Source organism: Babylonia areolata, chromosome 19, assembly GCF_041734735.1.
Source record: "Babylonia areolata isolate BAREFJ2019XMU chromosome 19, ASM4173473v1, whole genome shotgun sequence".
Classification (NCBI taxonomy): Eukaryota; Metazoa; Mollusca; class Gastropoda; order Neogastropoda; family Buccinidae; genus Babylonia; species Babylonia areolata.
Window position 1 is genome coordinate 30560324 of NC_134894.1, and position 25606 is coordinate 30585929.

The 25606-nt window shown below is 37.5% G+C and overlaps 2 protein-coding genes across 2 annotated transcripts; one reads left to right on the forward strand and one right to left on the reverse strand.

The window, feature by feature from the left end:
* The first annotated feature begins 94 nt into the window (after positions 1-94).
* On the forward strand, positions 95-25606 carry LOC143293612 (glycerol-3-phosphate acyltransferase 3-like). Its single transcript, XM_076604694.1, has 15 exons — positions 95-310; positions 6872-6983; positions 7537-7661; positions 8629-8671; positions 9342-9396; positions 10956-11021; positions 11974-12048; positions 12995-13084; positions 13687-13777; positions 14977-15092; positions 19510-19565; positions 19975-20060; positions 20736-20864; positions 21403-21482; positions 22436-25606. Exons 1-15 carry the CDS (start codon positions 155-157, stop codon positions 22521-22523), a joined length of 1368 nt encoding a protein of 455 aa, XP_076460809.1. The 5' UTR covers positions 95-154; the 3' UTR covers positions 22524-25606.
* Positions 15851-18328, reverse strand: LOC143294269 (uncharacterized). Its single transcript, XM_076605705.1, has 2 exons — positions 17422-18328; positions 15851-16915 (listed from the first exon to the last, which is right to left on the reverse strand). Exons 1-2 carry the CDS (start codon positions 17975-17977, stop codon positions 16650-16652), a joined length of 822 nt encoding a protein of 273 aa, XP_076461820.1. The 5' UTR covers positions 17978-18328; the 3' UTR covers positions 15851-16649.

Below are 25606 nucleotides of genomic sequence, written 5' to 3' on the forward strand. Positions count from 1 at the left end.
GAAACACCATAGGAATCTTTCTCTCTTTTTTATTTTTTAATTTTTTTAGCTGGTGAGGGTTAGAGAGGATTGTGCGTTGTAACCTTCACCTTGATCTTTACCCCATCTGAGACATCCCAGTCTCTGTGATACTTTCGACGTAGCAACAGCAACGATGGGGCCTTTAGCTGAGCAACTCATCATTGCTTTGCTTTCTATAATGTTTTTCCCAGTTATTTGTGTGCTTATTCTCACAGTTGTGTTGGCATCCATGGGAAAATCGCTTGGGATACGACGTCTTTATGTGGCCCTTCTGTTGAAGATTTTTGAGGTGAGAGGGGCAGTGTTGCAGACACACGTGCACAATAATAAATTTTAGGGTTCTCACCAGTCATGGATAGAAGAACATGATTGATCTTGAGCAATGAAAGATATATGTTAGAGTAACTTTAGTGAGGTTACCGTTAAAGTAATGAAATTCATAACGTGTGATAATAACTAATATCTTTGATGACTTCGATCAGTTGAAAGCTTAGAGAACAGTTTTGGGGCGCGCATCTGTCAGTCTTCGTGTCTTTGGCTCTCAGTCTCTCTCTGTCTCTGTATGTCTGTTTCTCTCTCCCTCTCTCTCTCCCCCTCCCCCCTCCCCCAAGTGAAGGGCATTATCTCCCATTATTGCCATATGCATCTCCACAAGTGTGCTCATGCAGTAGCATCGTATTTGATAATAATGTAGTAGTAGTAGTAGTGTAGGGACTGGCATTTGACTGCCTAGGCCTCACCATAATATCTCCATGGCCTCACGGCCTTTTTATTTTTTTTGGATTTTTTATGTCCCCTTCAATATCGGTCTCCTTTTATTTGTGGGATACACATATGTTTTCTTTTACAAGTACTGTAAATCACTCGTCAAACTCAATAAAATTTTCTTTTGAATTGATGTTCATATCAAGGAGATTTTTTAACACAATGATATTTTGTGCAAGTTTAGTTTTGATAGGTAGTGCATTCCATATTTGTTCAATTCTATTAGCTAATGAATTTGTCTTTGGTTAGTATTTCCGTGCTCATTACAAAATTTCATCATTGAATTTCTAGTACTCTCATAATCTGACATTCTAAAAATATTATTCACATTGACTTCATTATAGCAATTTAACATTTTGTATGTTTCTATTAAATCACATCTTAGCCTTCTACCCTTTAATGAATGCAGATTTAAGTATATAAGTCTCTGTTGATAGCTCATAGATTTGCATACTTTTAATAACTTAGTTGCTCTTCTTTGTACCCTTCTATAGCTATAGATTGTCTCATGAGGTGTGGGTGCCACACAATATTACCATATTCCACTTGTGATCCAACCAATGCTTTATACAGTTTAAGAAATATATTTTTATCTAAATACTAAAATAGGTAAATGTTCTCTTAATTATTCCTATCAATATCATCTGGTTGACTTTATTTATTATATTCTGTGTATGTATGTCAAATGATAGTTTATTATCCAAAATTATGCCAAGGTATTTCTTACTTTGACATTTCTCAGTGTCTTGTGTGGTGTCTTCTATGTGGCATTTGTTTTCTGTATTTTTTTCCCTATATGCATTCATTACTTTACACTTTGATATGTTAAAATATAGATTCCATCTATCAGTCCAGTCCTGTAACTTATATATAAGTCCTTTTGCAGTGTAGTATTATTTTGTGCATTCCCATAAAGTTTAGTATCATCTGCAAATATTTTGCATTTGCTTTCTTTTCTTTCAGGGAGGTTATTTATGTATATTGTAAAAAGCACTGCGCCAAGTGTGCTACCATGTGGTTTACCACTACCAACATTTTCATTTGTTGACATTTTTTTGCCGATTCTAACAACCTGTGTTCTTTCTGACAAGAAGTTTTTTTGTCCAGTTCAGTATGCTTCCAGTAATACCATATGAAGCTAATTTTAATAAAAGTCTTTGATGTGGTACAGAGTCAAATGCTTTTCTAAAGTCTAAATAAATTATGTCTACAGGTTTACCCATATCTATTATTTTTGTGAGATCTTCAGTTACTTCTAGGAGCTGTGTTGTACATGATATTCTCTGTCTAAAACCATGTTGACAGTCTGCATACAGATTATTGCCATGTGTGATACTACAGCATCCCTGATAAAAGACTCCAAGATCTTACATACAAGTCAAGCTCACTGGTCTGTGCTTGCCTGGTTCATGTTTTGACCCTTTTTTTTTTTATATATAGCTGTTACCTCAGCCATTTTCCAATCTTTTGGTAGGCAAGCAGATTCAAGTGATTTATTATAAATCATAGTTGATACTCAAAGTCAAGGAAGAGCTAACTCTCTCAGTCTCTGCTCAATTCTTTTAATATTCTTGAAGCTATTTTGTCTGGTCTGTGTGCTTTGTAGGGGTCTAAGGCATACAAATTCTTTTCTACTGCTGATGGAGTGACTCTTAAGTCACAAATATTAACGTTTCACGACCTAGAGCTTTCTCCAAGGTCGGGTAAATTTGTCAAGGTCTATACACACTTGCAAAGAATTTATTAAGTGTTTCTGCTTTTTCTAGATCATTTTCTGCTAAGCTTTCATCTTCTTTTTTCAGTACCCCTATTCCTGTACTAAGTTTTGTTTTTTCTTGCACATATTTCCAAATATTTGAGGACTTTGCTTACATTTTTTGGCTAAATTTCTTTCATAATCTTTTTTTTTTTTAGCTTTCTTAATGATTTTGCAGCATTTATTCCTTTATTTGATGTAGCATAGATAGGAGTGACCTGACTTAGTTCTTAAGAAACGCTTATACAATATATATTTCTTTCTGATGATTCTCATTATTTTATTGTTCATCCATGAGGGTTTGATTTTTATTCTCCTGTCTATTTGACATTATATATCATATATATCATTATATGTGTATTCATAGTTTTGTGAAGTATAGTCTTTAAGTCATTCCAACACAGGTTCATGTCTTTTCTATCCCAATCCATTGATGCCCAGTCCACTTTATTTATCATTTCTCTCATTCCATTATAATTTCCCTTTTTTAAAATCAAATTTATACTTTTTTGTGCTTTTTCCTTCACCAATGAAATGTGGATCTGAAAAATCAACATATGGTCACTCTTTCCCAGGGGATCTAGGTAGTTGATACCTGATACTAAATAATAAATTACACTGATATACAGTACATTAGTTTGTAATATACGTGTGTGTGTGTGTGTGTGTGTGTGTGTTTTGTGTTCTTTTTTTTTTTTTTTTTACCTATGTATTTTATTAACACCATGCTTGTGCTGCTCTGTATGTGTGTGTGTGTGTGTGTGTGTGTGTGTGTGTGTGTGTGTGTGTTGTTCTTTTTTCCCAGTATATATATATATATATATATATATATATATATATATATATATCACCTTACATATTACTTTATTTAGTATTGTGTAGTGTAGACCCTATTCAGGGCAGGGACACAACACACCAGTGTATATCTGTCATTCTCAAAAATAAAGAATTTTGTCTTGTCTTGTCCCCCTCTACTCCTGTCTCTCAGAAGCACTCATGTGCACACATGTGAGAGAGTAAAGACACAGAGAGAGATTGTGTATGTTACAGTGAAGCCAGCTTCATGTTTTTTTTGTGTGTAATTTTTTTTTTTTTTTTTTAATGAATACTAATAGTTTATCATGGTGATTGTTTACAGCCACCAACGATTTCATCGATTCATATTACATGTAAAATGGTGGCAATTGCATGTAATTAAACCTTACTGCCTGACAATTTTGCGGGTTGCACTGTAATTGTGTAAACAGTGTATGAAATATACACACAATCTGTGTTTGTAATTGTATATTTTAAATATATTTTGTTGTTTTTTGACACTGTTTAAACCGTGTACACAAAAATGTGACAAATGTATCATGTGATGATGTATAAACTTGATTGTTGATGATGTTTCTATCTCTGGTGCACAGTTTTTTTTAATTTGCTTGCATGGACGTATAAAGTTTAACTGCCTCTGATCTGACCATTTTGTAGGCATCTGTGTCAGCTTATAAGTGTAAATTTGTGATAATATGTCATACATGCAAGCTTTTGACCATCTGTGGACATGCAATTTTAAGAGACACGTACAAGGCCATTTGTACTTTTTGTAGCATATGTTAATTATAATACATAGTTTGGCATGTAACATGGTGGTCATGAATGGTGTATACCCTAGCTGTCTGATTTTAGTTCAGTTAATCATCAATGCCTCTAAAAATATTGTCTGTATAAGTCCAATCCATGCTTTTATATTATAACCATCACACATTTCAATATAAATAAATTATCTGCGTTCTCTCCTGTAGTATTTGAGTAGCCTAGCACTTTTTGTGATGTTTTATCTGTGGCAGACTTTGCACAGCTGATGACAATGACATATGCAGTTCTGAGCACTGTGAAAAAAACAGGATGTTGTAAAATGTGTGTACACAGACAGGCATGTATGAACTGATATGCACACAAATGCAAGCATTGCAGCAATGAAGCATGCTCACGTGAACACACACACACACACACACAGAGGTGGATACACACACACACACACACACACACACACACACACACACACACAGTGATACACATGCACACAGAGGAGCAGCTTCAGGTTTAGTTTTTCAGCTTTAACTCAGTTCACTTCAAAATATTTTATGAATTCTTCCACTGAGGGCAATTGCACAATAACTAAGAACTCACATTTCTTTTTCATACATGAGTTATAAACACACACACACACACACACACACACGCACATGATTTAAACTTCAATCATGTCTTTTCTTGCCACAGTTCTTTATTGAGGGCCAGCCTCTTAGTCTTAGTCTCATCTAAAGAGATAGTATTCCTGTTTTCTTGAGCCTAGTCATATCATGGATGACATTCTTTCTACATAGGTGGGTTTTATTTTAACCATTGCAAATGCATTTTTAATGGTGCACTCAGACATGTATGTCTATGTCAACAAGTTTTCTGTGCATCCAACTCCAAGGCAGATTTTTTTCTTTTTCCTAATCTTGCAAAACTGAGGTCTCACAAAGTTCAAGAGCCCTCAAACGGATAACAAACATTGAATGTGATCTTTGTATGTGCAAGCGTAGGTGTTTATCAATGGCATGGATATAAATTTAGGGAAGAAAGGTGATAGTAGCCATTAGTAGGGCTTGAATGCATGAATACTTATTCAGTTATTGGTACACACTCTTAGTCTTTTGTTTTGTAATGACAGATACCCATGCCACAAGTTTTTGATAGTTTCCACACAATGTGGTGTATGTGTGTTTTGAACATTCATCTGACATGCTGACCCACATAGACCTTATCATTTTTATTAAAACATAGCCACATAGATGGGGGTATTTACTTAGGAAATCTGTGTCAGTAGGGTGGTGCTTTGTGCTGCTAAGTGCACGCCAATGTTGTGGAAGGGTTGTCCCTGGCCTGATTCTGCTATTGATTATTTTTCACACCAGTAGCATAGCAAAACAGAGAAGTTTCACGTGATAGTTATATTTATCTTTGCTTTACTTTTTCCATTTCAAAAAAAAAAAAAAAATATCCAACACACTTTTAAAAGAACTATAAAGAATCAGAAGAAAGTGTGGCAGAGTAATTTTCAGCTGTATTCTTAAATGTTATGAGGGAAAAAACAAAGGTAATCAAAGGTATTGAGTCTGTATTTAATTGTGTAGCATATTATTGTTAATTTTCTTCAGGATTAAACAGCTTGTCCAATATTGTATGATAAACATATTCACATAATGTGCGTTATATATATGAATATGCGTTATATGTATCACTCATGTATGCGTCTCTTGCTTTAGCAAAAACATCTAAATAAGAAACACACACACACACAGACACACACACACACACACACACACACACACACACACACACACACACACACACACACACACACATTATATACATATATATATATATATATATATATATATATATATATATATATATTGTTAACCTGTGGCAGTTGGCAGTTGTACACAATGCTATTTACCTATAAAAAAAAAGAAGAAAAAAAAAGGATGCAGTGTGTCAGTTGTTAATACAGAATCCACACCTTTGGTCAGAGTTTTGCACTTTTTTTTTTATCTATGTCATACATTCTGCTCAATTTTATTTGAAAAGCAACGACAAGAAATTAAATGCAACAAAACAAATAAAAAAAACATCCGTAATGTTTTTCAATCTCTATCTTTCTCTGTCTCAATATATGTCTGTCTGTCTCAGCGTCTGTCTCTAGCTGTCTCTGTCTGTCATTCTGTCTGTCTGTCAGTCTCTCTCACTCTCTCTGTTTCTCTGTCTCATTGTCTCTCTGTCTCTGTCTTTCTGTCTCTCTCTCTCTCTCACTCTTTCACTGTGTAGTTTCAGTGTGCTAAACACATTCCACTCCACACTAACACATGTAGGGTTATTCTGATAAGGCTCTTCAGCAGGTATAAACTCGTAATCTGCAGATGTGCAGCTTTCTTATTCTCGGACCTGAACAGCCCATCAGATTTAGAAGGGACTTCAGATAATTCTAATCTGTATCAACTAACCTCCCTTTTGTATCATTAGTCTTGCAGCCTGAGGATAAGAGGACGGAAGGCATGGCTTCAAACATTTGCAAAATCTTCCCCATGAAAGAGAGAGAGAGAGAGAGAGAGAGAGAGCGAGAGACTCTGGTGGAAATGATTGTTCCAGCTCTTATGAAAAGCATATATTGAAAGCAGAAAGAAAGGTATTTTTACAAGAAAAAATGTTTGTTGTTTGGAGTTGCATGCTACTGCTAGATGTCAGTTTAAATCAGCCAACACTTTCTGAAGGTCATTAATGACGTCTGTGTTCCAGTTCGTGCGCACCAAGCTTTCCGATCAAACCCCTACATATGAAGAGGAACAGGACAGCGATGAAGAAGAGAAGGAAGCTGATGGTGAACAGGATGGAAACGGGAGTGGCAACCGTAAGCTTGTGTTGTCCAGCACAGGAGGCTAGAGAGAGAGAGAGAGAGAGAGAGAGAGATGGGTAGAGGGAATGAGATAGAGAAAGAAGGAAAGAGCTTTACAGAGACAGACAGACAGACAGACGTACACACAAAAATGATGAGAGAGAGAGAGAGACAGAGATAAAAGTTTTGAACATCCACAGTGTGTGTATAGATTTTTATTAAAATAATCCATGTGAATCTGCATGTTGACACATATGCATGAAAACACACATGCCTATATATATTTACACACACACTTAGTGACTTTCATACACATGCATACACAAAATGTTTGTGTATTTTTGTGATGTAACTTTTTTTTTTTTTTTTTTTTTTTTTTTGCTTTGAAGAAAAAAGTTATGAATCTACCAGTAAAAAATGAAGTAGAGAGAATATTCAGGCTGACGATGGAAACAGATATCTATCTAAAGGTTGAATATTGCCTTTGTTATGGTTAAACAAGATGAAAAAAGGAACAAAAAGAAAACAAGAACAAGAACAACAACAAAATTATTGTTTTTGTATACAGGTGGGGTCATCAAAAGAGATTTCTACTTGACGGTGACACAGGGACTCACCAAACCAGACTGGGAGCCATTCAAGAAACAGTTTGAACTGTCAGACATCTGCTACTTCACAAAATGTGGTATGGAGGTAAGTATACATGTATGTGGGATATATGTAGTGCATGCCTTTACACACTCACGCACATATACATGCACATGCACATGCAACACACACATGTATGACACACATGCATGCACGCATGTGCACGCACGCACGGGCGCGCGTGCACACACACACACACACACACACACACACACAGAGCATGAAGGAAGAAGTAAGCGTATGCAGAACAAAAAGTAAGTATGCAGTATCTTAAATGAAAGCAACAAGCAAATGAATGTCTAGTATTACACAAATCAGTATACACAAATCCATATTTATGAAGTAGATCTCATAATGAGATGGACAGAAAAGAATGAGGATTATGCATTAAATGTACATGAATGAATAGCGTAAACAAATCAATATGACAAACAAATCCATACGTACTTGTAAAGATCATGAAATGAAATGAGGATAATGCAGCATATATGCCTCCACACCCCATGCCTGTCCACGGCCCTCATGCTTCAGGTCATAGAACATATCTCAGACTGCATGTTCAATGATATTGCAAGGCCCCCTTTTTTTTTCTTTAGCACTAAACCTGCCATTTAACTGTTCATAATGATTTTGTTGAAACATTTCTTATTCTGAAATTATGTTTCTTGAAACATGTTATTTTATGAAGTGTATGTGTGTGTGTGTGTGTGTGTGTGTGTGTGTGTGTGCAAGTGTTTGGAGGGGTAGGGGGCATGGGTGTGTGTGTGTGTGTGGTAAATGAATTCACTGTGTTATGTTTATTTAGCTTTTCATATGTTGCTTCTTGGTCTTTCGGTCCAAGCTTTGTCATGTTCTGTGTGCACTGGACTCGACAGTGGGCTGAAATGTTGTGTAGGATGACAGATGAGCCTGTGGATGCACAGTTAAATTTCAAATGGATGAATGAATATGCCTTGTCTTGTCTTGTCTTTGTCTTGTATAGGCCAATACTACACTGTGACATCTTTTGCAGGCAATCATTGAGGATGATGTCACCCAGAGATTTAAAACTGGGGGTAAGTCTGTTAGTGAGTTTTATGGTTGAGCTTGCATATTCTTTGTATGGATGGGTGGATGGATACAAGGTTATACTGACTGTGGTGATGGGTGGGTGGATATATTTTTTTCTTTTCACAATTGATTTGTTAGTTGGCTTCATATTTTGTTTACTGGTTGCTTATTAAACTCAGCTATTTAGGAATTAGTAGATGTTGGTTGCTTTTTAGACTTAGCTATCTGATATTGAGTAGATAACTGGTTTATTATCTCAGCTGTCTGGGAGTGAGTGGTTGATTGGTTTTTGCATATTCAGCTCTGCTGTTTGGGAGGAGTTTGTTGGACAAATGAATGATTGATTGATTATTCAACTTTTACATCTGCATTTGCCAACTTAACCCTTTTTATATGTCTGTTGAGTGTTATGGTATGATGATATCATTTTATTTTGTAAGCAGCCATCTTGTTGCTGAGAAAGGCCCAGAGGTTGACACATATGTATTTTTTAAATGTGAGTCTTTTTTCTTTGTGTGTATTTTTTTTTATAATGAAATTAATATGTTGTGCATGGAAGTGACTGAAAAGGTGTGACTGTTTAATTTAATTTGTCAGTGCAGAAACTCAATAGTTGGTTACATACAGTTTCAATATTTTAAGTAAAGATGTTTCATTGATTTTGTGGCATTTCAGAACTAACGTCATGGAACCTGCTTACAAGAACTAACATGGGATATCAGTTTGCAAGGTATGCAAGCTTGTTTGGAGAAACTTCTGTGTGTGTGTCTGTTTATGTGTGTGTGCCAGGGTGCTTTAATGTATTCAGTGTGTGTATGTGTAAGTGTGTGTGGGGTATGTGTGTGTTTTGTGTGTGTCGGTGTGTTTATTTATTCATGTGGTCCCTAACCTTTATAATCATATAACTTTCTTTTTTTGTTGTATGTGAACAGCTGGCTTGTTGCCATGCATTTTTTTTGTTTGTTTTGTTCCCTGTCTGAGACAGTTATATTTCAATAAGACAACTTATATAAAGCAAAGTGAAACAAACATGAAGTATCAGTATCAGTATCAGTAGCTCAAGGAGGTGTCACTGCGTTCGGTCAAATCCATATACGGTACACCACATCTGCCAAGCAGATGCCTGACCAGCAGCATAACCCAACGCGCTTGAAGTCACTGACATGAGAAAATGACAAAAGACATGCAGCGAAACCCAACGCGCTTGAAGAAACATGAAGAGATATAGTGGTACTAATTGATAAATCCCAGGGTTGATGGTGATAATGTAACAATGACAGTGATTATATAAATTATCATCTTATTCATAATAATAAAGTGATCATAATCATAATCAACACAATCAAAAACATGATAATGATAATAGTAATGATATTATGAATTAAAAAAAATAAGTGAAAAAGAGGATATCTCCAACTTTTTCTTTCACGACACAATGACAGTATGGGGAAAACAGCAACAACAACAGTAACAACAAGCAAAGCAATGATATAACTTTCTTATTCCTTACTTCTTTATAGTCTGGCTTCACTTAACAGTGGGTTTTTTTTCTGTCTTCTTGGATGCATTCAATAACTTCTTCAGATTAAAAAAAAAAAAATCCTGTTGTCAGGTTTAGATCTCTTGTCACCATTTTTATTGTACATATGCTGGGTGTCAGATGCACATGGGATCTTTGTTCAATTTCTTACCCTTGAGACTAACTCCCAGACCACAACTGAAGCATCAATCTCACTTCACCCCCCCCCCCCCAACCCCCCTCCCCCTCCGCCCCCTTCCCCCACCTTAAATCTCATTTCTCTTTGTTAGCTATGTGACATTCACAGACATTTGAATCACTCAAATGATTCAGATTGACTTAAAGCTTTGATCTGAATCTTTCCATTTACTAATCAGGCACATTATCCATGGGACCACCTCTTTAATGAATGTGTATGTTTTTCCATTAAAAAAACAATGGTTATTTAACAAAATGATAATTGTGACGTTTAGTTAACATTTCTGAGTGTGTTCACACCAAGTTTTTTTTATGGTGACCTCTAAGTGTGATGAATATCAGCACAATGTGTACATGATATGTGAGTGTGAGGAATATTATCACAGTGCATACATGAAGAACTAACACTTACTAATGAACGGAATTGATACAGGATTCTTGTGTGGCCAGCTGGACAGTAAATAACAATAATGGTCAGTGTGAAGAAAAATGCAGACAGTGTTAGTGGTCGGTGGGAGAGAAAAGACAGACCAGGGAGGTACTGGATGGTTTTGGGTTTTGTGTGTTTGCAGTGCGCGCCTAACCGTGCTGTGGTGTATTGGCTTTGTGGTTCGCTACTTCATTCTCTTTCCTTTCAGGTAGGCGATGGTTTGGTGTTTTGTTTGTGTGCTGTTGGAAAATACTTGGCAGGGTAACACAGCAGTGGTGAATAACGCAACCTGATAAAGCACACTCATGTACACACACTCACACACTGATGGGCACACACACACACACCATTGGGCCAACACACACACACACTAATGGGCACACACACACACACACACACACACACACACACACACACACATGCACATGCACATGCACATGTCCACACAGACATATGATACATGTATACAGATTCATGATTCATTTATGCATAGATCATTAGATGATAGACACGTGCACACTTACATTTACAATTTGGCATGGACATGACATGTTCATACTTACTCAAATAGACATGAATACATACATTTGCATGCAAACATACTTGTACACACACACACACACACACACACACACACACACACACACACCTTCCTCTCTTTTCCACAAAAAGTATACTATTAATGCATTCTGCACTTCAAAAGATGGATATCAAACACACCTTTTCATTTGACATACTTTGGTTAATTATGATTCTTAAAACACTAAAAGAACAGCAAACAAATTATTTTTTCTCTTCATATGAATATTAAGTGCCAGTTGCATGGATGTCACCTTTTTAATGATAATTTCTGGAACTGATAAATGATTTTGGAAATATTAGATTTCATCGGTAACCTTGTGCATGAAAGTAATAGAGGTTGATGACAGAATGAACTGCTACTGCTTTTTTTCTTTCTGTCTTTTTTTTAATTATTTTTTTTTTAATATGGATGTGTTTATTTTCAGTTTTTATATAATATTTTGAGAAAATAAATAGTTCAGTTTTGATCTGTGATGGAATGTTTTGAAGAAAACAAGCAACATAATTATGGTTATAAAGTTGTCTGGATTCCCCACTATGCTCAGTAAGTCTGTAATCTGTTCTTTTGATTTTGACAGGTTTTGTTTGGCAGTCATCGCTATCACGTGGCTCATCCTATCCACTGCTTTCATTGGATACCTCCCTTCTGGCTCGTAAGTGACACTTGGGGAGCATAAATCAGGGAGAGAGAAGAGAGTGAGAGTGAGGGGGTACTTTGATGAGTGTGTGTGTGTGAGTGTGTGTTTGTTTTGGAGATTTACACAGTTAAACACATTCACTGCCAGGGAAATACAACTCCTGCTCCAGGGACTCTGCCAGGGAATTTTCAGTGAAAATAGGTATAAATCAACAAAAAATTATACAGGCTACATTTTTGTCTAAAGTCTGCAAACCACATATTTTCCTGAAAGGAAATTGACCCAGCTTTCTATTAAAGCATTTCCGAAATTATGAGATGTACAGATTTTAGTGTAGTCAATGCAGTTTTGCATTCCTTGACTGCACAAAAAGGAGCTGTGAATGTTTCAACAAAAGACAAAATAGCAACGCAAACAAGTACGCAAACAAAGAAAACCCACCAGTCCAAGGTGTTCGCTACTGAACAAAAATAAGAATCAAAACTATCAAGACTACACACATTTTGGTACCAACTGTGTGGTATAATCAATGTCCCTTTTCCCTGATTTCCTCCTCCTCTTCATTCCATACCATTCCTTTCCTCTCGCATGCTTTTCTTGTCCTGGTGTCCTGGTCGAGCTCCAAACACTTTAAATCTATGGTTGAGTTTGCCTTTTCCCCATCCGTCACACACTCCCTTGACCATGCTCCCCATGCTACACACAGACTGGTTCAGCGGTTTGATTCATCTGTCACTTTTGTGTCAAACTCAAAAGAATCAGTCTGTGATTTAACCTGCGTCATTATAAACAACCAATAATTAATTTTGTTTGAATATGACACGACCTAGGCCACAAGCAGTATCGGCTGGGTCCATACTTGTCAGAAGACTAGTGATTTGTTATTTTCATTTTGTGGTTTAATTGGTTGTTTTTTGTTTTTTTTTGTTTTTTTTGTATTGTTTTTTGTTGTTTTTTTCAGATTCAAGAAGCGCTTGTACAGAAACACCAGTTTGATGACATTCCGCATGATTTCCCGGTCCCTTTCGACAGTCATCAATTTCCATGATGAGTGAGTGCTGGTTTATTCAGCTCTCTGTTTGTCAGTCTCTTTCTTGTTTTGTTTGTCTCCTTTGTCAGTGTGACTTGCTTGCTTTTTCTAACTGACTGTTTCATGTGTCAAAAATTTCAACATGGAAAAGTATGCAGTTTTGCTGGTAACACGTTATTTTCGATAGAAACTAACTTGTTATTGTTAACATTAGAAACTATATTTTAAAAATAAAAAGTATTGCAGCTGTTGGTAAATTTGAAACCTTTAAATTCATTGAAATCTCCCATTTTAAAAAGAATAATTAACAATTAACAACTTCAAAAACAAAAGGTAACATTGCATGGAAATGAAGGTAAGTGTGCAAGAGATCAAGTGGTACGTATTGAGATTCTCAGTGTGAATGTTTATAGTCCTTGTGATCGAAACTTAACATGAGCTTGGTGAACATACAGGAGAGTCAAAACAACTCCCACCCCTTTCCCTTCCTCCCACCTTCTTCCTTTCCTTTCCCTCCCCCTACCTCCATGGCTTTCCTATCACCCCACCTTTACCCTCCTTTCCCTCTTCTTTTGTTTGGATCCGTTGAACAGTAGTGTAAAAAAAAGTGATGACATTTTCAGGGAGAATCGAGTGAAGAATGGAATTTGTGTGGCCAACCATACGTCCCCTGTTGATGTGTTCATGCTGTCCTGCGATAATGCCTATGCGCTGGTGAGTGAATTTCATGGCCTTGAACAGTGAACAGTAAACAAGACATTTAGACAGAAATCTGAATGTTCAGCAATGATCTGTCCATCACAAAAAAAAAAGACAAAAAAGACAAAAAGACAACAACAACAAAAAAAAGAAGAAAAAAAAAGAAAGAAAAAAAAGAAAAAGACAGTCGAAACAGAAAAAAATAAATAGATGATTGTGGACAGTTGGTTTCTCTTTGTTTCAGACTTCGTTTCCATTAGCATGTGTTCTGTCATGTTGAAACATACTTACTTTTATGGTATTGGCCATAAAAGTTTTTGTGGATAATTTGGTGGTTTTTGTTGTTTTTTGCTGTTTTTTTTTTTTTTTTTTTACAAATCCATATGAATCTTTAGTTTGTAGGTTGACATGCACACACACATTCATGGGCCATTATTCTTTCCCATTTGTTTATCTGATGGAAGAAAACAGTAAATTGTTTTATGGTAATGATGGGTTTTTTTTTGTTTTTTGTTTTTTAAGTTCCTGTTGCATTTGCATTTTCTCCCAGACCTCAATCGACCACAATGTTTCTTGCTAAAGGAGGACTTTGGATTATCAGTGCCATCTTTTGCAACCAAGATGTCTGGTTTTTCACTATGTGCTTCTTCATTATGGCCGCAGATATCAGTTACTTGTGTTGTGTGTGTGTGTGTGTGTTTTAAAACAGATTATGGTTTTGTATTGAAAAAATACATGTTGGTCATTATTAGGCCTGTTGAGGGAACAACAGGATCTGCTTGTTCCAGCAAAATTTAAGGAGCACTTTTAGGTTTTAACATTATGTATCCTATCACTGTCAGTGTTGGTGCACAGTAGTTTCTGACCAGCCCTTCAACAAGTTTGTGCACTGCCAAAGCCATACTTTATTCACAAAACGCACACAGTATCATGAAAAAGAAAAACACTCAAAAAACATGCTTAGTCCCTTGAATTACTGACAGAATAAAACGGAGGCTAAAGATGACAAGCTAAAAGCACTGAGTGAGAATATAACTGAATGAGAAAGTGAAACGGAATGTGCCAACTGCAGAACAGAAATTAGTATCTGTTCTCTGTCCAAGGGAAGCAGCCAGGTGTGAACAGATAACTCTGTACCTGGGGAACAAGGTGTTTAAAAAAAATAAAAATCATGACAATTCCTTATCAGTACACCTGTGACTGTGTTTTGACAGGTGGGCCAACTACAGGGGGGTCTGCTGGGGCTGGCACAGCGAGCGTTGATGCGCGCCACCTCCCATGTCTTCTTCGAGAGGTCAGAGGTCAAGGACAGACACCTGGTGGCTCAAAGGTAAGTATTGGGAGGGGTTTCTGGAGCCGTCAGGCTTTGAAAAGGAAATGCTGTACATAGGGTGTGATGCACGTCTTCTAGATTAAACTGGATTTCCAGGTTTAGAAAAAATTTACTGATTTTGTCTGCCTTTGGCTCAGAAAAGAAAAATTCTTTGGGTCATTTCAGGACCATTGCTTGATGAATGACAATGTATTTTGGCAAATTCAGTTTTGTTCAGTCTTGGTTTTAAGACAACGTGACACACCATTTTTGACTCACTTGTGTAAACAAGTGAGTCTATGTTTTAACCCGGTGTTCGGTTGTCTGTGTGTGTGTGTGTGTGTGTGTGTGTGTGGCTGTGTGTCTGTGTGTCCGTGGTAAACTTTAACATTGACATTTTCTCTGCAACTACTTTGTCAGTTGACACCAAATTTGGCATAAAAATAGGAAAAATTCAGTTCTTTCCAGTCATCTTGTTTAAAACAATATTGCACCTCTGGGATGGGCACAAAAAAATAAAGAATGAAGCCTAATTATATGCAAACTGCATTTACTGTTATATTTATATTTTTTGTATTCTCTAAACTTGGCACTTTGATCTGATATTCTGACCCAACAGCTAGAGCAGTCATTATTATCATTTTTTGTTCAAACAGGAACTTCTTTTGCTAAGCATGGAAGTTTTATTTATTTTGCAAACGTTTTGGTGCAGATAGTAAAAAAGGGAAATTACTCTGTAATGGTAGGGGGAGTTAATTTGCTTTAAGGCCAGACACTACAGTAAAATTCATATCAGAGGTGTTTGTTGCCTTAATTTAAAATGTATTACACTTTGAAAGTATATTTACTGGGAAGTTCAAAACTATTCTTTTTTTGGTGTTTGGACCTCCGGTTGCCATGGAAACAGTCCAAGATGGCTGCCAAACAAATTTTTTTAAAAGCCTAAGGCTTTTTTTCAATTGCACTTAGCCAAATTGTGTTTTCTGAGCTAGTTTAGGAATGTTAATATCTATAAAAGTACGGATAGCTTTTTGATGTAATGACAAATTTATATTTTTGAGAATTTTGTTTGTTCAACGCAGTTATATTGCACCGATTGTTCTAAATAAAATTCAAATAAAACATAACTATACATTTTGTTTCAAAAAAGCAATGCGTACTTTTAAGCACCATACTTTAAAGAAGCACCATGCCAAATTTTAAGGCTCTGTGTTTATTTTTGTGGGAGTTTTAGCCATTTGAAATGTGCATAGAGTGCGAAAAACAGAAAACCCAGAAAACGGAGAAAGAAGAACAGAAACTTTACTGGCTGAGTGTTGTTTAGCACAAGTGGTAAAAGAGTACAACTTACTCACCCAGCATGTCAATCCACAGCACAGCAACCACCAGGTAAGAGAAGAAGTTGAAATTGAAGTGTTTTGTGGCCAATAATAATCCAGTTCACGGCTCACATGATGACAAATTCACAAAGAACGTGAAATGGTTTACACAGATTGGCAGACACATTCCAGTGGTCTGGCTTTCCCATACTCCTGATATGAGAGCAGTTTTGGAGAGCACAGTGGAAGGGGGTACTTACAAGCTAGTGTCCTCCTGCTTGGTAGGCATCTGGATCCCTGGCCTCCTCCTCTTGGTTGTTGAGACGTCGTAGGGTGGCGTACCATACAGTGATGTGAATCCTCTCTTTTGCCATGTTCCATCATATGAAACACTGATATTGATGACTGGATTTTCACCTTTATCCAGTGCCCCCTGCAGGTCTTCATCGGTCTCTGCATACGCCTGCTGGATTGTAGCTGCTGTGCGTTCTAAGAGTGTTGACCCTGATTCAATTTCAGCAGCTGAAAAATGCATAATGTTTGTGAGATATTTGTGCTGTGCTCACAACTATATCATTTACATAGTTTACTTTCCTTCCTCAAGTGATGAGTCTAAATATCACACACACATACACATATACACATACATAAATATATAATATTGCAATGAAACACACACACACACACACACACACACACACACACACACACACACACACACTGTGCATAATTTACACACATAACTGATATACATGCATTCACCCATTCATGAACACACACACACACACACACACACACACAAACACCACACACACACACACACACACACACACACACACACACACACATGGATCATAGTCAAGACTGAACAAGCAAAGCTTTGCCTGAGTGACTGATTCAGTGGTTGACAGTGTAATGTTTCACTAGTGGTTATCAGTGCAGGGATGTGTGCACACTTGTGTGTATTTGTACTGCACAGTTAAAGATAAAAGATTTTTTTAACCATCAAAAAAACCTCACAAACATACCTGTTACTTTCTTGTCATGGGCCTGGAAAGTTTTCAAATGCATGCCTGGTGTTCCCATGACAGTGCTGAAGGTTTGAAGAGCAGCGTAGCTGCCTCCCAGTTCATGGCTCAGCATGGTCATCCTGTTGTTTACTTCAAAACCTGTATTCTTTTTGTCATTGAATCCAGTTCGTGGGGATGAGAATTCGCACTTTTCATAACCACAGCCATCGCAGCACATGGCAAGCTTTGCCGCAAAACCAGCTTTCTCCCTCTCTCGGACACTGACTGACAGTCCCGTTTCTCCGCACTCTGGGCAACTCAGGTCACTCATCAGTCTGGTCAGCTGGAAAACGTGTAGCAAAGTCCAGTTCTGGTCTTCCACCTCACCATTATATGCGACAGGGTTCATGATTTCGATCTTTCTTCTCGACGCACTTTTATCAGAGTCTGATGTCGAAGGTGCTGGTTTCTTCGAAGCCACGCTTTCAGTCGCTGCCGCATCACATTTGGCCCATTTTGCTTTTGCAGCAGCTATCAAGTGCAATCGTCTCTTTCCTTGCTTATGCCGAGGCATGATGAATCCAGGAGATGTCTTAGCTGGCAAAATAATCACCAATTGACGAGAAAAAACACTTTCATGTCAGCATGTTGTTGTTATTGGACGGCCATTTTGGCTTCTCGACGGAGGGAGCCGAGCGTGCCCGAAGGCTGGCTGAGCCCAGCGGAATGAAATCTGATTGGCTGAAATTTCCACTGGTGTCAGTCTCATCAATGAAACTGCACAGTCATAGTACTCTATGCCCTTATTTGGGAAAACTCGGGAAAGTTCGCGCGATACAGTGTGTGTGTAAAATCGCTCGCAGTGTTTTATAGTCCGTTTCAACAACTAAAAGAACCGGGTCTGTGTATTCACAAGATGACGCTGTTTCTGTTGATATGCGATATGATAGTCTTCGGGAAATGAAAGTATACGTTGCTAAGGTGTAAAATCAACACTTTTGGACGATGTTTGAAAAATTCAGACAAAATCAACATCAGGAAGCAACTTTCATTTGCAAATATAACACCTTTTGCGACCGATTTAGTACAAAATATGAAAATGACTATAAAGATTAGATGTTGAAGAAGCAAATTATGCGAAAAAACGAAAATCATAAAAAATCATGATTTGGTCAAAATTTCACTACCGTGTCTGGCCTTAAACTGATCTTTCTCATCTTAAACATTACATTTTGAAACAAGAGAGGCAAGGCCTTCAAGACTCACTTATGATGCACTTTTTAAAAAACATCCAAGCTTTTTATGTATTGAGTATAATTTCAAAATGTAATGTTTAAGATGAGAAAGATCAGTTTAAAGCAAACTAAGTCCCCCAGCAGAGTAATTTCCCTTGTTTTACTGCCTGCAGCAAAACGTTTGCAATAAACAAAACTTTCATGCTTAGCAAAAGAAGTTCCTGTTTGAACAAAAAATGAAAATAATGACAGATCTTTTGTTGAGTCGAATATCAGATCAAAGTGCCAAGTTTAGAGAATATAAAAAATATAAATATAACAGTAAATGCATTATACTCAATACATAAAAAGTTTGGATTTTTTTAAAAAGTGTATCACAAGTGAGTCTTGAAGGCTCTGCCTCTCTTGTCTTGTGTGTGATTGTTCTTCTGTGTTTGTGGGCTGCAGCTCCCACACTTTGCTTGTTAGACTACCCTAAACTTGTTATAAGCGTGTTCATTGCAAGTCATTATTACATAGGGGTATTGAAATAACAAGAATAAACTCATTGAACATTTGAGATACACAGTTTTCAGTCCTTTATCAACAATTTTCCTTACAGCTTGGTTTCTGTGGGAAGCAACTGCCGGCTTTCTTACGGAAATATCCAAGCTTGATCAAATGAAGCAATTTACACTTCCAATTTTTTTTTAAGAACAGAAAAAGATGATACCACTGAAGAGAGAGGGACGGGGTGAGGAGAAGCAGGGAAGGTTCTACAGAAGTGTGTCCTAGTCACTGTAGTTGGTTTAGATGGTCAGAGGATGTCTTTGTTAATCCTATGTTTTGCAGCAATTCATTTGAATAATCAGTGTTTGTTTCATTTGTGCAGATTGAAAGAGCATGTGAACGATCTGGACAAACTGCCCATTCTCATCTTTCCTGAAGGTGAGAGGGACACAGAGAGAGGGAGGGGGAACAGGGCAATGAGAGAGAAAGATAAAAAGACTGGGCTATATGAGAGAGAGGGAAAAAAGGGAAAGTTGGATCTGCAAAAAAGCCTCATTCAGTTAACATAAACACACATACACACGCACACATATAAACATGCATGCATGCATACACACACACATTATTTTTCGTGCTGCAGTTTCCAGTACTGCTGTAGATTTAATCTCATCAATTTTACAAAGTGATTTAGATACATAACATTCATTCATGTCAGTGGAATGACTGGATGAAATAATTAGACTATGGATATCAATAAATGGATTGATTTCTTTACAAGAAAATGATAAAGATGCTCGGCCTACTCTCTTTTTCTTTATCTTTTTAATTTTTGTATGTGTTTGTGCAGGCACTTGTATCAACAACACTTCAGTGATGATGTTTAAGAAAGGCAGCTTTGAAGTGTCCAAAACAATCTATCCTGTCGCCATCAAGGTACGGGACTTTCCTCGCATCAAAAGTATTCCTCTGATGTGTACTTGCACAAACACTGGCACAGACATTTGTTTGCGTGTGTGCATCAACACACATATGCACACATTTTTGTGTTCTCATGTACACACTAGCATATCATTCATGCACACACATAGACACATTCGCGCGCACATGCATGTGCGCATATGCACACACACACACGCACACGAGCGCACAAGCACACACATGAGCATGTACACCTGCACATTTACACACTCATGCACGCAGGCACACATGCACATATGCACATCCGCACACAAGCTTGCATATTTAAGCCTGCACTCATGCATGCATGAGTTCACTTGTGCAGGCTTGTGCTTGCACCTCCCTTAGGCTCTCCCCCTCCTCACAACACGCACACACACACACACCCATATGTGCATTGCCAAATACAAGCATGAATACACATGCACACATACATTAATCCACATACACACACATTCTGATTCACAAGCATGGTCACACTTGCTCACACATCTAGCACATGCTCTTTCACACAAAGAGTATCCTTATCTCTCTCTGTCTCTCATGATTTTTGTTTTCGCTCTGTTTTAACATGTCTTAGTCTCCAGTTTGTATTCATTCTTCCATTATTTGATTTCTTTTGATGAACGGTATTGGTGCGTGTGTGCCCAGTACGACATGCGGTTTGGGGATGCGTTCTGGGACAGCAGTAAGCAAGGCATGGTGGGACATCTCTTCAACATCATGACCAGCTGGGCACTCGTGTGTGACATCTGGTACATGCCACCCATGCATAGAATGGTCAGTTTGCTTGTGGGTGGGTGTGTGTGTTTCTCTCTGCATGTGTTTGTGAGTGCATGTGCATTTTTGTGTATTTTTGTGCGTGTGCACAATATATACTTATATTGTTAATGGTTTGTCATACTTGAATGTATGCATAATCTCTCTCTCTCTCTGTAGATATATATACATATAGATAGGTAGATGGATGGATAGATAGATATATATATATAGATAGATAGATAGATTGATAAATTGTAAATGCCACAAGCTCTGCATTGGGTGGTTTGTTTGAGTGTCAGTCTGCAACATGTATGTTTGTTTTTTGTTGTTTTTTGTTGTTGTTTTTCTTGTGTTTGGCAGAATTGGGAAACTTGTCAAATCTTTACTTTCGACAAAATATTCTGCACAACATCTGACCACCACAAGTTGCAGCTAGTACGTCTTTGCAATGGCCTTGCTAGTTGTTTTTTTTGTGTGGCTGACATGGATGGTACAAGGACTCCCCAGTCCAGTCTGAGTACTGTGAGTGACACCATATGATGATGTTTGTGTGCAGGAGAATGAGGATGCTGTAGACTTTGCTGGCCGAGTGAAGAGAGAAATAGCCAGACGAGGTGGACTGGTGGAATTAGACTGGTGAGTTTGTGGAAATCAGTCTAACTGAGATCATGTTCTTTACACTTCTTTCTTTCTTTCATTTTTTGTGTTTGGATTTTGATTGACATTCTCTACTGATTGATGTCGATACTTGTATTGTGTCAGAGACTAAGTTCTCAGCGCTTTACAGACACAAAGATTGGATTTTGCTTCAAAATTTTGCCAGGGACAACTCTTGTTGTCAGGGGTTCTTTTATGTTAAGTGCACACCACACACAGGACCCAGGCTTATCGTCTCTTCTGAATGGTTATCTAGATTCACTCAGATTCTGTAGCTTCCCAGGTGGACACATTACCCCTAGTCCACCACTTCACTTACTATGCCTAAAGGGTGTAACAGGATTAACTCAAAGACGAAGATGGCACTATAGTAGAATGGTGAAAATGCAGTTTAATTACACATACTTAACCGTGACCCACTAGTGCAGACTCCAGCAAGGGTCTGACATTCCTGTCCTGTGCAAACTACTTTCCGCCTGTGTGGAGAAAACGAAAGTAGCTACGGCCGATAACCTCCCAGAAGTAGGTAACCTCCCCTTTGCCCCCCTGACTAAAATTTCCTATCTGCCAGTCCAGTGTTCATGAGGGTCATGGTTCAAATTCAGTTCTCGCCCTTTCTCCCAAGTTCGATAAGAAAATCAGACTGAGCGTCTTGTCATTCAGATGAGACAGTAAACCCACGTCCCATGTGCAGTTCACATTTAAGGCACTGAAAAAGAACCCATGGCAGCATAAGTGTTGTCTCTGGGCAAAATTCTGTAGAAGAAATCCACCCTGATTGGTACACAGATGTATATGCATGCACTCAAGGCTTACGCGTTGGTTAACGCTGCTGTCAGGCGCTTGTCTAGCAGATGTGGTGTAGCATATATTTGTCCAAACACAGTGATGCCTTCTTGAGAAAACTGAAACTAAATCTTTTGCCTTGACAGGGACGGGCAGCTGAAGAGGATGAGGGCCAAAGAAGCATGGAAGAAGAAACCCCAGGAACAGTACAGCAACATACTGAAAGTGGACTGACTTGGCTTGACCACAGGAGCACTCAGCCAGCACTGGATCTGCCACAGACATGGGCTATGACAGAGTATTCCCAGGAGAAAAAGACTGCGCCTGGAGATTGATAATAGTCTCCTGAAGGATTAGATGTTTGTACATATATATATATATATATATATATATAATTATATATATTCTTACATAAATGTTTATATAACACGCTGTTGCCATCCCATGATACCCGGTATTTATCAAGAGTAGCAAGATGCTTTGCTTTTAGCTGTTTTTATTTTGGTATTATTATTTTTTTTATTAAAGAAATCTATATTCAAATGTATACGATCACATGCACACTTTGTTGCATGCCTATGGCAAAAGTCCCTCCATTCTTAAAGTTTCAAAAAGAATTATTTATAATATTGTATGTATGGCTGATCTGGATTCTGGACCTGAGGTACACTGTTGAAGACTTTCATTTTGTTTTCCTATTTATGGGCTCACGTGTAAATCAAAGTGAGTCTTTGTAATAACCCTGTTTTGGGTGTTCGTGTGTATATATATGTATGAATGTGTGTGTCTGTGATGAACTTTATTTTCACTTTAAATACTTTGTTTAAACATGACTAATATGTTGCTGTTGTTAAAAATGATTGAGTAGGAATCACATGTGAGCCATTAATACATTGTTTCTTCTTTTTTTTTGGGAGGGGTGGGGTGCGGTTTGGTCATTATTTATTGATTTCTTTCACAATTATGAATTTTTACTGAGAATGCCAGATGCTTGTCTAAATCACGGCTAGTTTTCCTTTTTTTCCCTTTATTGTTTTTTTGTATTTGTATGTTCGTCTTTTTATATATTGTTGCGTTTGTTTGTTTAATTATCTAATTCAAAACAAGTCTGAAATCAACAAGAGCATTCCTCCAAAGCAGTACAGCAATATGATCTCAGTTCTTTTGGATGCTGTTGAGTCCTTGAGCTAAAAACACAACAAGAAGAAGAAAACTGAATTTTCTCCTGTCACATTTTTGAGAATTTTCTCAAGTGCCATTGGGTGTAAACTAGCCGTGTTCTTTTCAAAACATAACAGGAAAGTCTATGAAATTTAAGCTGTGATTTATATAGAAAGTTTTAAACTTTGTGTGCAAGTATAACATAAAAAAAAAATGTCATGTTGGACTTGTTTATTTAAGTCCCATTTATCAGGAGGGCAAATCATTGGATTGATTCTCTTTTTTTAATAACTGCTTCTTCACTGAATCAGTTTCACTATGGGAGTTGTTTGACTGTCACTTCAGCAACTGTCATTTGAAGTAGATGTTGGTCTAGACGCCTGTCTATGTGAACATACAAAACATACAAAAACAAAACAAACAACAAAATCACGGTTCAAAAGCAAAAGAAACAGCAAAATCAAAGTACCCCAAACTCTCCTGAAAAATGTGTGTGTGTGTTAAAAAAAAACATGGAAAGCATGAAAAAAGCCTCAACTCAAAAAAAAAAAAAAAAATGTGGGGGGCGGGGGGGGGGGGGGGTAAGCATGTATTATACAGACGCGTTTGAAAAACAGGGAAAAAGCCTCTAAACTCCAAAATTTAAATTAAAAAAAAAATGTGTGGGGATAAGTATGTGTTGCACAGACATGTGTTTGTGTATGTGTATGTATTTCTTCCTCCAAGGTTGGTATTTTTTATTTTATGAATAATTTTCAAATTGTGGCCTGATTCACAGATATACCTTTTGTGTCATTTGCTGACTTGTCTGCTTCAGAAACAATGTCCTGGTACATGTAGAGTGCAGTCGTTCGCTGCTTTTGTGGCTGCTCACCCAAGGGGAGTTATTTCTGTCACAACAAGGCTCACCAAACAGATGATACTGTGCTGCACCCTTAACCCTTTGAACCCTGACCACCGCTTTACCGGTGGCAGAGAAAAATGACATCATGCCCAGCCACCGGTTGAGCGGTGCGTAAACACTTGAAGCGTGCAGAGTCTCAACCTGGCCCGTCAGGGCAGAAATCAGGGACAAAACGTGTGAGAAAACAACTGTACACAAGCAAGTAATTGATATGCTTGATGATTTATCAGAAGTAGAGTATGACAATGATTACTCTGATAGTGAGGTGGAATTCGAATCGGATGATTTTGCTACAGATAGTGATGTTAAAAATGAATCTGAGCATGCAGAATCAGTTGATCAAAGGAGGCGTGTCAGGTTGAGACCGCACGCTTCATGGTAGAAATCTTTTTTTTTTCAAAGCACATGCACAAAACACAGTGAAAAGGCGTGGCAATGTTGGTACTACGTTCGCTGACGTCAGAATATTACGGTTTTTCTGATTGGCTCTTCAATATAAGTCAACCAATAGCAAAACATGACACAAGTGTTTACACACCGCTCAACCGGTGGCCAGGCATTATGCCACCCCTCCCCACCACCGGTAAAGGGGTGGTCAGGGCTCAAAGGGTTAAGTCTTGCTTGTAATTATACCGTTCTTTGTGAGTCCCAAAACACATGTATTTTCACAGTTGATGAGAAAAGCATTGCAAGTTTCTAACACACATGCTGGATAAGGCAAGCTTTAGCTTCAGGAATATCAGCTTTGTTGAGATTTCTTCCTCAAAAATGAAACAGTGGTTTGCGATGAACTTAACTTTTTTTTCTTTGTCTTTTTCTTTCTTTTTTTTTTATGCCACAAATCACAAAACCGGGATTTGTACCCAGTGGGAAGAAAAGAAGAAAAAAGTCTCAAACTGTTTTTTTTAGTGAAGGAGACTTGTATTCGTTAGTCTTTTGGTCCCATTTGCTGACAGTTGTCCCGCTCTGTGTTCCACAACTTTTATTTGAGTCTTTCAGTTTCACTGCCAGTCACAGGTAATTGGTGCTATGTAATTCTTTTTTTTATTTTTTTAATTTTTTTTAGAGTGTAAATGTTTATTTTGAGACCAAATTTTTAAAACCACAGACTAAAGTCACAATGTTTCCTTTGATTTTTCTTTGTCTTTGAAGATCAGGAATTGAGTTTTTTTTCTTCTTAGTGTGCAAATTTTGCTCATCATGGATTATTTGCTTTGTTTTAATAGCTGAATAATAAATTTGTTTCATTTTA

Bases quoted from the DNA above. Each gene is read 5' to 3' on its own strand.
- LOC143294269 (XM_076605705.1), bottom strand. From the start codon at position 17,977: ATGCCTCGGCATAAGCAAGGAAAGAGACGATTGCACTTGATAGCTGCT. The intron at 16,916-17,421 runs GTATGTTTGTGA...TGCATTTTTCAG, and splicing joins CCATGACAAGAAAGTAACAG to CTGCTGAAATTGAATCAGGG.
- LOC143293612 (XM_076604694.1), top strand. From the start codon at position 155: ATGGGGCCTTTAGCTGAGCAACTCATCATTGCTTTGCTTTCTATAATG. The intron at 9,397-10,955 runs GTATGCAAGCTT...GTGTGTTTGCAG, and splicing joins ATGGGATATCAGTTTGCAAG to TGCGCGCCTAACCGTGCTGT. The intron at 15,093-19,509 runs GTAAGTATTGGG...TCATTTGTGCAG, and splicing joins AGACACCTGGTGGCTCAAAG to ATTGAAAGAGCATGTGAACG.